This window comes from Coturnix japonica, chromosome 5 (assembly GCF_001577835.2).
Source record: "Coturnix japonica isolate 7356 chromosome 5, Coturnix japonica 2.1, whole genome shotgun sequence".
Classification (NCBI taxonomy): domain Eukaryota; kingdom Metazoa; phylum Chordata; class Aves; order Galliformes; family Phasianidae; genus Coturnix; species Coturnix japonica.
In genome coordinates, this window is record NC_029520.1 from 25,326,107 (window position 1) to 25,339,139 (window position 13,033).

The window sequence follows — 13,033 nt, forward strand, 5'->3', positions numbered from 1 at the left end:
TGCCACATGTCATCTCCAAACTCCATTTTACAGCGTTGGATGCGGTGTGCCACAAGTACCATCTTTCTGCAGTGTACCTGCTGCTAATGTGAGGGTGTGAAGTTTGCTGCTGCCTCCTGAATGGGAAGTTTTCTGATGAAGGAGGTGACTTTGCACTGTGTGGTTCGATGTGAGGTAGCTGCATGTTGTTGCTCCTGCTCTACCAAGAAAAACCAATAGAGAGAGAGAACTGGTGAGGAGGAAAGCATAATGAACGCAGGATGACTTCCCGTGGACTCCAAAAATCAGCAGCTCAGCTGTTTAACCCTAATCTCCTAAGACAGCCCCTGGACACTAAGTGATGATACAAGAGCCATGTGTCCTGAAGACTGGTGCTAACAGGTAAGAATAAGTACTTCCATTCTTAAGAGCACTTATGTCCTATTGACAGTGAGGGCGAGGCCTCTTCAGCCCTATAGATCTGCATTTTCTCAGCTCTTTACACCACTGCAGCCTCATACCTGAACACTGACTGTGGATGTATCTTGCTGCCAGCAGTCAGATATCACTGTGACCTGCCTCACTACTGAAATGAGTGGTTCATGCTAAAAGCATGAGAGCTGGAGAGGCCACGAGTCACATTTGAAAGTGAAAACTAGGAGGGGAAGCATTTCGTTCCAGCACTTGGAACTGTGATGGTGAATTTTGCTGTTGGCCATAACATGGGAGGACTGCATCTTTCTTTGCTAGGAAGTGGATTTAAAGCAGTCATTGTCTGTATAAATATATGATGGTATTTTTTGACCTGTGACTGAGGTGAGCCTCTCTCAGCTGACTCCAGCTCTGTTGCCATGTGTCCTGCACATGCACATCCTTATGGGACAGTCTAAGTCAGGTTCCATGTGTCTGCTTTTACGTGTTACATCCCTGCCTTTTCCCAGCAGCTGTATTTACTTTTCCAACATCACTAGTCACTTAACAACCACCTCAGATTGCATTGCAGTGTTACGTTACCCTCTATAGTTTTCTGCACTTGCTGAGCCTGCCGAGAAGGGGAGACGATGAGGAGAGGTTCTGCTGCAAGAAACGCCGCAGTTCCCTTCGCATTTTATGGCATTGCCGCCGTGCATTAGACCCTCCATCCTGTACCAGCAGAGCCCGGTACAAGCTCACCCGGCTGCACCGCCGGACGCCGCCCGGCACGAGCCGCTCTGCCTCCTTCCCTCGCGCCGCCGCGGGGGAGGCCGACGGGGCGGGGCGGAGCATCCTCGGTCCGCCAATACTAACGGCCTCGGGTCGTGATGGACGGGAAGGGAGAGCAATGAGCGGGGCGCCGTCGCCGGGAGACGAGCAATGAGAGGCGGGCGGGGGCGGGAGAGCGGCTCGGCTCGTCCCCGCGGCCGAAGCTGAGGGGAGGGAGCGGGCGCCGCCGCCGCCTGCTCGGGGTGAGCGGCCGCGGGCCGGGCACAGCGGGCAGCGCCGGGACGGGACGGGGAGAGCGTGTGTGCGTGCGGATAGACGGGCAGAGCGACGGACAGACAGGGTGCCGCCATGGATCATCACTACGACCCGCAGCAGACCAACGACTACATGCAGCCGGAGGAGGACTGGGACCGCGATCTGCTCCTCGACCCGGCGTGGGAGAAGCAGCAGCGGAAGGTGCGCGGCGTGCGGGCCCCTTAGCGCGGCCATGCGGGCAGGTGCCCATGCGGGCCGTTACCGTTACCGTACCGTGCCGTGCCGTGCCCCCTGCCCATCGCCCTCCTCGGGCAGGTCGGGGCCGCAGGTGCGCCCTGGGGGGGCGGCCCTGGGCCGGGAGGGGGGGCGGCGGCGGGGGGACCGCTCCCGGGCGGCTCCGGCGGCAGGAGGGAGCCTGGCCGCCCGTTTGAATGGTGTGGGGTAGGGCAGGGCTTGAGCGGAGCTCATGTCCAAAAATGGTAACATTCGGCCCTTTTTTTTTTTAAACTTGCGGGCGGTGGCGGGGAGGGAGCTCGGCGAGTTGCAGCCTCGCTCCTTTCCTCGGTATTTTATCCTCCCCCCTCCTCTAAGCCCGCAGCATCCCGCTTTACACCGCTCGGGAATCCCGAGCCCCGAGACGCTTCCGTTGCGGCCGCTCCGTCGGGCGGCGGTCCGGTAGCACCGTACGCGGAGCGAAGAGCGGCCGCGGCGGGGGCACCTGGGACGGGCGTGCTCCCCGCTCCTCTCCCGGCCGCCCGGCATCCAGGTGTGCGCCCCGAGAGCAGCACCGCCCTGCTGGGGGCAGGGAGCGCCGGGAAGCGCGTGAGATCCTAAGGTGTACGGTGTGCTCCTGGGAGGAGCCGGGAGCGAGCGGGGAGAAGGGACCAACGCTGAGAAGGCTCTTCTTCTCCGGCACCTCTCCTTCCCGTTGTACAGTACGCTCCTCGGCTTTCAGGCTCTCTTGTCCATAGCCACCAAAACTGCTGCTAGGAAGGCTTCCCCCAGGAGCCCGATGAGTTAATTGGAGGGGAGAGCCATAGAGCTACTGTCAGTGGTTTCCTCGCTTAGGGAGACAGCAAAAGAATAAAACATACAAACAAGGGCGTTTAATGGAGAAAGAGCTCATGGTGCGTGGAGCTTACGTTTCAACGAAGAAGAAAGAGAGGAATGCAGTCTCTGTTGGGTGCAAGCACTCAGTGGCTCGTCTGCCAACCCGGTTCTGCCCCTTTTAGGAGGGAAGTTGTTTCCTTTCCAAGAAAGCTGCCTGGCCACAGCCTGTATCTGTAGTCCTCCCCATGACCTGTATCTCCAGCTGTCCCCATGTCTGGCCTATACAGCTTGGAGCAGCTCATGGGGCCCAGGTTGGGATGGGTGGTGTTGATCGTTGCCTGCAAGGGAAAATAGGTGTAATACGGTAGGGCTTTCCCCCTTTGTGAGGTGGTGAGAGTATTTTATGCAGAGAGGGACACTGAGGTGATTGTTGGAAGCAGGTGTCTAACCTTTGGTCCTGAAACACAAGTGGTACGTGCCTCAAAGGCCGTGTTTCCTTTTAATTCCCTCCTTCCAGGAGATGTTCAGTCCTCTTGATGCTATCACAAGAGGGGGACAGAGAGCCACTGTATTAACTTGGGTTACTTGTACAGAGGGGAAAAGCCAGGGGAGACTTTGAAGGTATTCACGTGTGTACTCTGAAATAATCCAAGCCAGTTTCTTTTGATGGTCATCCGCTGCCACTGAACACAGTGGGCAGAGCATCCTTCTCTGGCTTGTTGGACACTGTTTCTTTCACAATGTGGTCACTGGGATGTTTCTCCCTTTGAAGCTGTTCTGTGGTGGATGCAGATCTGTAACCTCGCGGCCCATCCCTCCAGTGCCTGTGGGTAGGAAGGTGGGGTCTGGCTGGACTGCCCTTCTCTCTAAGGAGCCACTGATGGGGCTGTTGAAGGTCCTGCTCCTTTCCTCAGCAAGAAACCAGAAGCCCTGCCGGGGCCTTGGCGTTTGCCTCTTTCTGAGGATGGGGAGCTAACAGTATCCACTGGGCACAGTGCAGTTTAGCAATGGTTCTTGCCAGCAAAATTAAATTGCTGCAGTAATTATGGTTAAATGTTTGTTTCTGTGCTCGTGATGGATGGCTTACCAAAGGGAACTGTAGAGATCTGTGCCTCCCAAGTGTTCCTATTGGCTCTCTGTGGCTCAGTCTTGGGCTGTTCTAGTAGGCTGATGTGTCGTATATTCTTCCCCATCCAAGGAACAGCTAGAGAAATTCTAAAAGCCGGTCTGTCTGAAATAAAAGAGCAGTGAGTTTCAAGAAGAGGAAGACTGCTTTGGAAGAGTACTGAGATACTGTTTTGTGAGCTTAACTCTGCTGATTATGAATCTTAAATGTAGATGGGATTTTTCTGCCCACGTAAATAGGTGTCTGGACAATAAGTTCTTAGAAATTGCTGTGCCTGTTTCAGCACTGCCATCAGTCGAGGGCCTGTACTGATGGGAGAATGCTGATGTTTCACTGCCTGCACACAGAAGAACCAGGACTTCCTTATAAGTGAGGCTCTGTTTCCAGTCTTGAAAACAGTAGACCCCAAAGCTTTTGTACTGGTACAGGGAAGAGACATGAGGAAATCTGTCTGTGGGGATTCAAGTTCTCACAAATTACTGTAATATTATGATTTCACCAGTGCCTACCAGTGAGGCACTCTGAAACTTTGGTGCTTAGGAACTGACTCAGAGGAGAGGTATTATCTCCAAAGCAGTGGCACTTCTGGTCAGCCAGAGAGCAGATGTCTGTGGGAAGCAGCTGAGCTTCGCTGCCTGTCTCAGTCCAGCCAGTCACGTCCCAGGTTGGTGAGGCCCTGCAGGCTCAGGATTGCTGCTGCTGTGCAGCCCTGCCTGTCTTGTGCAGCTGGGATCAATTGAGGTTGGGAAGCAGACGGGCTGGGGATGTTGCTCAGAGAAGAATTGAATCCGTTTCCCTGTCGCTCAGCCTCATAGGCTCAGTGGAGCACATGGCAGGCCTCAGAAGCAGGAAGAACTGCTGATACGTGTTTTAGTAATGTGCTCAACAGGAGCATTATGCTGCAAGGAGGATGAGTTTCTGAGCTCTCAGTAGCTTAGCTGCCTGCACTGAGGGATGGGTACAGCAGCCTTGGCTGTCTGGGGTAGTGCTTGAAGTAAGGAGGGACAGCACAGAGGTGATGCTGGAGCTGCTGGGACACACTGTCTGGAGTTTTGCAGTGTCAAGGGTATTCCTGGTTCTGCTGTGTGCTCATTTTGTGGACTTGACTGCTCAGGGTACACCCTGTGTAGGGTTCTTTTAAAGTCTGACCTGAAATGACATGCCCAGATCGCAGAGCTGAGGGGCAAAAATCCCCTTTAAATGCTGAATTGCTTTTTGATTTGACAGCTGCTGACTTGGCAGTGTGAGTAGGAAGCAGTGTTTGTTTGCAGCATATAGAAGACAGCCATATACGACTTCAGTGCTGTAAGGAATGGTGGGAATGCTTTTTTCTAAAACACCAGTGAAATAAAAGTGCCTTGTCTCTCCTTCCTACTCTGCCTCTGCAGGTTGGCGCTTCTGTGTCAACGTATCAGTAAATGATACTGTTGCTTGAGAGAGCTGAAACATTCAGGTTCACACTGCTACTGTGAAGCAATGATAGCAGCATTGGGGAGCACCTCCTCTGCCCTCAAGGAGTGCTAAGTAGAGTTAGTTTTTCATGCAATTGCTGGAATTCCTCAAAGCAAACGACTATTTCCCAAACGTCTCTGAGTGAAATACACCCGAAGATGCAGGAGTATAGAAAGCTATGGCTGTCGTGGCCCTGCTGCGCCTGCATCCAGCAGGTCTTGCTGCTCTTGTTATGATTTGAATTTTGCTGTGCTAATCGCCTCAGTGTCTGGTTGTTAGGCATAGAAAATGCTCGTTAAACGTAGCCCAGGTCCCTGGTGGAAACACCCCACCTCTAGGCCTGCTCATAACAGGCTCGTACCAAGTGATACGAGTGTGACTAATAGCTGACAAAATGTAGATGTTGCAGTCACTGCTTTGTTTCCCCTTGGTTGGAGTGTCCTCCCTTCCTGATGGCCTTCTTGGGGAAGGATGCCTGGGTTTCTGCACAGCTGTGGGCCCACGTGGAGGTGTGATACCACACGTTGTCTGCTTCTTGCTAATGCCCCTCTCAGTCCCACCACAGTTTCAGCAGTGAAATAAATGCATATTGTTGATGAATATGCTACTCTGGTCCCTGATCTCCCTCTGCATGACTCTGATCATAATAGATGGGTCGTGGCAAGGAGTGGGCCTCTGGTCTCTGTGGTGTGGGTGTGCTGTAGGAGAGCAGGCCCTGATGCACGTAGGGATTCTCCATGCCGTGTTTAGCACAGACTGATACCAGTGCAGAAGCAGAATGGCAAAATGTTTAAGACTGCTCTCTCAGCTGTTGTTTTACAGTTATACAGGCAGGCAATATAGGTCACCAGTTATCTGTTATCTTTTAGATCAAGCTTTTGCTGTTTAACATAGGTACCTTGTTGCCAAATACTTGCTGTTAAAATGTTAAGCTCAGAAGTTGCTATAGGGGGTCTCTGGAAATATCTGGCTCTGCAGATCAGCTGCTTTGCCCTGAGTGTGGGAGCTGCTTCCTGCTCTCTGTGACCAGGTTTCATCAGGAAGTGAGATCTGTGGGTTTTTGACAGGAACGTTATTATTCATCATAGCCTCCTGATGCATGAGGGGTGCAGTGACTTACCAGCTATTCAGCATCTTGATAAGGAAAAAACTGAGGAGCAAACAGGCATGGGTTAAAAAGAAAACTGCATGTTCTTTGATCCCAAAGAGCTGCAGGTGTGAAGAGATGCTCACCAAACTGGATTGAACTGCTTGTACTCCTTATCCTCTAGGGAAGGGTGAAATACCTCAAAGGCATCCAGCTACCATCCCACTGATGTAAAATGTGTCTGTCTGAGGAGCTTCTTGCTGACCACTTCAGACTATGGGTTTAAATTCTTGTGTGTGTGATTTGGAGATGAGGCTATTGGTGCAGAGGCCTGCAGTGCTGATGTTGTCTTCCTTCTTGACCACTTGTGGTGCTACCTGGTGTAGCTTGGGGCATCTGCTTTGCTAACCTGCCACAGAGACTGTCAGGATCTGCAGTTTTCTAGACTGTCTGGAACTTCAGTTTTCTTGGTTGTCTAGTGAGAACTTGTCCCTTTAGAAGGAAATGGGTGCTTCTGTGTGGGGTGGCTGTGAAAATCAAGCATAGTTATAAGATGTGCATCAGCAAATCTGCTCAGTAAGCATTTGGCTTTCATGAGTACTTACATCGTATTCTTAGAAGCCCCTGGTGAATGCGGCCTGCTCTTAGCAGTACTGAAGTGGCCACCACCAATTGTAATGAGCCCCAGTTGCTCCAGCTGTAGTCACTTTGCTCTTTGCATGTGAGATGCAATTTCACAGCCCACCACATCCCATGTATTTCAAACTGGAGGAGCAGCAGCATTTAGTCAGCTTTCCCAGCCAGGTTTAAGCCTCTGTGCTTTTCTCTGCAGCCTCCTTGGGACCTGCTTAAGACTTTGGACTGGAGTTCTTAAGGCTGGTATGAATAGAGGTGACAGAGAAGGTGAAACTTAGCATGAGGTGCAAAGGAGAACGACTGAAAGTGCTTCCAGCTGCCTGTGCATTATCACTGCTGTCTCTGACACCTCAGCCCTTCCCTGGGGCACAGTTCTGCTAGTAGGGGATGGCTGTGGTCCTGCTGATGGTAAGGCACAGAAAGCATTTGCTGTGGAAAAGAGACTGAAACTTTATGTAGTGAAACCCTGGGGAGCTGCTGAAGTACAGCAAATAGAGTGGAGTGGACTTATAATGTGTTTAACCCAGGGCTTGATGGATGTTCTGCTGTGATTTCTAGTGGCATTTAGTACAGTCCAAGCAGTGGTGTCAGAGAGAGAGGATGTGAAACAGAGTGTAACAGAGCTTACTCTACCATTTTATATAAAAAACTGATTTCTTGCCACGTGTGGCTCTTTGAAATGCAATGACTGCCATAAGGAACACGCTTAGCATGACTGTTACAAATAGTGTACTGCAATGTGAAGGCCTCCCTCTCTCAAAACTGTATCTGATCTCTGTAAAGGGGGGAAGCATGGACATAGTGTGCTTGGCAGCTGCTTGGTGGAAAAATTGTGATCTTAACAAGAAATTCCTCTAAGAAAAGATGACTCTGAGCCCAAGATTTGCTCTGTTTCTGAGATATCAGGGCTGAAGAACATTACACAGAACTTGGATCTGTTGGGGTGAACTGGTGCAGAATATGAAATAGGTTTGTCAGCAGCAGGACCTCTAGTCCACACATCATACCACGCAGTCTGTGTTACCTGCGTCTGCAGGACTGTCCACTGCTGCATTTTGACCTCTCCTGTACTGCACGTCAGTCTTGCCTGGTTCTGAACAGTCACCCAGATCCTTGAGGCACAACTGAGGAATTTGTGGGCCAACCCCAAAAAAATGCTAAAGTGAGTAAACTCAGTAGCATTGGTATGATCAGTATATGAGCTAGCTTCCTGTTCTCCACTGTCATCTTCCCTGCTGTCATTCCTCAATGCATCAGAACAAGAACTTGGCCAATAGGATGTTTGTGGTATGGCCTGGTGCCAGTTCAACCTCTTAGCACCCTATCAGACAGTAAAGCAGAACCATTTTGTTCCTTTTTTGGTTCCTGTCATTGTGTCCTTCCTGCTCAGCTGGTGATGTGTGTATCCTACTGGTAAGGCCTATGTTGGGAAGGCCTATGTTGGGCAGCCCTTGTGCCAGTGTTGCAGCTGATCTGGTATTTTCACCTGCAGTCGTTCTCTCTTCTGTATGTGTTGCTGTTATGGAAGCATTACAGCACGATCAAAGCTGTGCAGAGACTTCCTTTGCTGTCAGTACACGAAACAGCTTCCAATGACAGGACTGGGTTATGCATGATTAAACAGTAAGGATTTTGGTCTCATTCAGATGGCTCATTGTTCTATCTATATGGACAGAAAGCCTCCTGGAAGCATGTTCATCCCTGTGGTGTGGCCTTTCCATGGCATTGGATTTGAAATTGTGTTGTGAATGGGATGCGCTGGCAGATGAAAAGGCCATGCCTTGGCTATGAACACTTGCTATGGTGGACACCATTGACATGAGTCTCCCTATGTCTCCTCTTTGGAACACTGGAACAATTTCAAGTAAGCCTTTGAATGCTTAAAATCCAGCACTTCTGGGCAGTCTTATGGGAGCACAATAATGTGGGTAGTTTGTAGGCAGATAATGCTGCAGGGGAAACTTTAACAACTTGTTCCTCATCCTCCTGGATGGCCCACATGGTCTGTGGGAAGGCAGGATGAATTGTACAAGCCAGCTGCTGCTTTAGCACTTGGTTTGACTGTACAGCCGTCTCATAGCTGTGAGGTGCTGTTGGATGAGGAGGGACTTAAGACATTGAAAGAAGTTCACCTAAAAATGTAACCTATGCTGTCATAGCTGATGGTGGGCAGTTGTTGAGCAGAAAGGCCTGGCTCTGAGTCTCTGCTGTCCCTCAGGGCAGCACAGACAGGCTCTGCTTGCACATCCCATGCTTGGCCCTCATTTTATGTGGACTCTTGCAAAATCTTTCATCTCTGTGCCAAGCAGCATGCTGTGGATGGGCTGTGTGCTCCACTCCTTTCATGAACCGAATGCTGGATTGCTGCTGTGCTGGAGAGTTTTCACACAGAAAATTCATGCTTCCTTTTACAACTCTGAGGACAACTCTCCCTCCCATCCTACAGAGGTGCTGATCCATGGCCAGTTGGCAGCTGACGAAGGACTCTGGTTTTCCATGGCCTTTGCTTCAGGGAGTCAGGGCACTTGTGGCTGCTCCCTGCAGCGTGTGCTGCTGAGCAGTAACTTGCCGCTGCTGTAAATGGAAGTTGTGCTGTTACATCCTTGCTCCGGGAGCTCGCCTGTAAAGGCCTCCAAGAGATGAGACAGAGAGATCCATGTATGGTGTCTGCACCCAGCAGAGCACTTTCCTTCATCATGGAAAGTGATGTGCCTGCCCAGGCCTGAGCTCCCTGGCTGGATTCCTGCATTCTGCAGTGGCATTTTCTTCTGCTGCACAGCGTGCTTACCTGCCATCCCCTCTGGGTATTTAACATAGCCCTCAATAAATCTGCTTGTTACATGTCCCCAAAAAACTTGAAAAAAGATTAAAGAAAAAAAAAAAACAAACACACCCACCAAAAAACTGGGTCCATAAAAAAGCAAATAAGTGTATTTCTCAACTGAACAATGTAAAAGAAAAGGCACTTTGTTTATAGCTGCTTAGACCGTGTCTGTGCCAGGTTTTATCACAACGGAAAATACTTAATTTCCGTAGGAAAATTTTGATTGCAGCCAAAAGCAATTGCAGCTCTCTAAGTGTGTTCATGCTTCCAGGTGAGTTTCCTACGTGTTTTATCTGGTTCAGGAGATGAGGAGATCTCTGAGGAGGGAAGGGAGCGTGGCAGCCCTGCTGCAGGAGTGTGTTGGGCATAAAGGTGCAGGAACATGCTTGACTGAGCCCTCACCTTCTTTCTGGCTCTGCCTGTGGTGTTGTTGTGTAAAGAAAAAGAGCATCTGTGCAGGAAGCATCACTCCTGGTTGTGCATGGCCTTATACAACCTCACAGGCAGCAGTGTGCCTGTTCACTGTGTGCCCTGACAGTGCTGCTCACATGTGGCTGCTCTGCATGGAGTGGGCTGGGTGCAGGCAGCTCAGGGGTATGTTCATCAGCACGCACCAGCTTGCCACCAAATGGCCAGTGCATGGAAACCTGCTGTTTCCTTGGGCTTTGTTGAGCCACTGGGGAATGCTGGCCGGGGATGAGGCTATTTCCAGCTGTGGGGAGCCAAGTGTGAACTCACCCTGGGCAGTATGCCCAGCTCTGCTGTTTGTTCTTGCCAGAAATCCTCACCCTCTGGCCAGCAACACCAAACCAAGTTTCTGCCAGCACTCAGCCAAAGATCTCTGCAGGGGGGAGGAGGAGACCAAGCAGTAGGCAGGAAGCTCTTGGGGAGGGTGGGCAGTACTGGAGGTGGCTGTGGGTGGCACAAGGGCCTGCTCTGCCAGGGCTGGGTTGAGAGGGGAGAACAGTGTTGAAGACAGAATGGGTCAGCTCTCATTGGGCAAGTCCTGCACATGCCTTGTATGAACTTTTAGTAACTGAAGAAATGAAGGAATTCATGTGGTCCTTCCAGTGCTGGCAAAAATCACTAGGGAAAGGAGATTTCTAGCTGCTGTTTCCGATGAATGCTTCTGGCTCCTGATACTGTAGATATTTGCATCCGGCTGCTTGGTTGGAGCTATTGGGCCTCTGCTGAATTGTATCTAAAATGCTTGTAGTCACAGTGCTGCATGCTGAAACAAACTATCACAGGCACAGTACTGTCTCAGCAAAGCAGCGTGCGTATGCCTGTCTGCAGCCTGGATTCTGGGCCTGCTCACTTGGAGGCACTGGAGCTGGTAGAGGCAGCGAATGAGCAGGTGACTGTCTGTTCCTGTGAGCACACCTCCTGCAACACTAATCATTTTAGTGCACCAGCCTATTATTCAGTGACACGTTACACCATGCCTTGCTGTTGGAGCCTGTTGCAAATGGCCTGACCCAGCCAGCTCCTAAATCCTTGCATGTGTGGACTGCTGAAATCTGACAGAGGCTTTCGGCCCAGACCCTGAGCAATATTTCCCTCCTCCTCCTATAATGTCTTGTTTCTTTAAAGCTGTTAACTGGCCATAATCCAATCATTACTAATGTAATTAGTGAACTGCTTACAGTAAGTAAAACACTTGAAGCCTAATACCCTCTGCAGCTTGCAGAGCTTGGAACAACTTTTGCCTGCTGTTCTGTAAGAGGCAATGACCACTGAAGGTCTGGGAAGGGGTGGGGGGTGCCGGAATGAACCTGGTGCTATGGGGTTTCTCACAGCTGGTGGGAGCTCAGGACCCTGTGCAGGTGAGCCAGTAAATCCTCGAGGTTGCTTTGGCAGAAGCTGGGAATGCTTTGAGGCTTCTTGACCTACTGGGTCCTCACTCAGCACCAACTGCTTGGCTCCTTGATCTGTCCAAAGCAGCACAGGGAGGCACAAGGCTCACTTCTGTCATGTGAGAGGAATCTGGGCTTTGCACGGTGACTGCAGCTGGCACGTGGTGATCTGCTGCCCCTCTGTCAGCCAGGAGCCTCCTCATCACAAGTCCTGCCAAAGAGCGTGAGGCTGCTGGCAGAAGTGAAGGTGTAATAAGCAGTACTTAATGCTAGGCATTTTTTACCATGTAATAAACTAACCTTGCAACAGGCTCAATGCCTCCTCCAAGGCAAAGTAAAATACCTACTTACCGTGCTGCCAGCCATCAGCCTGCAGGCTCACTGGGCTCAACAGCTGAATAGGGGATTCAGTTGTAGTATTCCATGTGAGATAAGGTCAGAACAATGAAGAGTCTGTTCAGTGTGAAGGCAGTGTTAAAAAAAAAAAAAAAAAAAAAAAAAAAAAAAAAAAGAAACAAAAAAAATCATGTTGCAGTTTCCATTTTTGCTCTTCAACCTTGCTGCTTTTCTGGGCTTTGTTCCTGCCTGGTGCTGGGGAGTTGAGGTGCAACAAGATCTCAGTCTGCATCCTGGCTCCCAGCAGGTGAAAAGAGCTGAGAAGAAACCTTTGTGAGTTCATGCTGTGTGCCATGGATTTAGCTTGGGAGGGTGGCATAGGTAACATTGGAATTAGAGTTTTCTTCCTGAGTTTTAGATGGCAAATACAGAGGTGTTCTCACCCCTCTAGATCTTGTGCATGCTGTCAGCACTGAAGGTTGATGTCTGTGTACCTGCCGTACTGCCCCAGGAGTCTGCTGTTGTCATTGCATTGTGGAATACTGATCTCATGCTTATTGCCATGCGCTCAGGAAGGTGAGGAGCCCAGAGACCTGTGGGATGGACCTCAGGGTTTTGTCTCTGGTTGCTGGCCTGAGCAGCAGTCTGCCTCCTTGTACTCCTGCCTCTGTGTCTGCGTCTTCCTCCCATCAATTGCTGGGCTTGCTGGTAGCTTGTAAGGTGTCTGAGAAAAGGGCTGTTTCTTTGCCCCCTTGTACCTTGCACTGCAGATCTCTAATCACTGAGCATGGCTTCCAGACACTGCAAGGCCATGAGCACTGACGAGATAAGAATAGATTTTTAATGTTTTCCTAAAGCCATTTATACTAGTAATGGCAAATGAAAGTTGCTTCTCTGTTTGTGATACTTGCTTACAACAACTCTATTCACTCAAACGAAAAAATATACTCAACTCCTTCTGTTCTAGCACCACACACTTGATTTTCTGTCTGGTTTAGGTGCTTCCTTGAACTCTATTGACATGCCTTGCTCGAGCACTTCTCACTTCTCTACAGGGGGAGATCTAGTAATAGACCACTTGAGAGTTGCACTTCTGTGTTGGTCATCTTTGGCTCCAGGTGTCTGCTGCTTTTGGTGTGTCACTCCAAAACTGCAAGCAGAGATGTGCCTCTCTCCATACCCTTCCAACTCAGCTTGGTTGTGCAGTAGTATGCTGTAGCAAGCTGCTG

At 50.4% G+C, this 13,033-nt stretch overlaps 1 protein-coding gene across 2 annotated transcripts in view; it reads left to right on the forward strand.

The window, feature by feature from the left end:
• The first annotated feature begins 1,372 nt into the window (after positions 1-1,372).
• Positions 1,373-13,033, forward strand: part of LOC107314914 (alpha-actinin-1) — a 70,349-nt gene continuing 58,688 nt past the window's right edge. For both annotated transcript variants that reach the window (XM_015864736.1, XM_015864737.1), the window contains exon 1: positions 1,373-1,638. In XM_015864736.1, the coding sequence (XP_015720222.1) occupies positions 1,531-1,638 (108 nt within the window). In that variant the 5' untranslated portion in view covers positions 1,373-1,530. The remainder of the gene's footprint in view (positions 1,639-13,033) is intronic.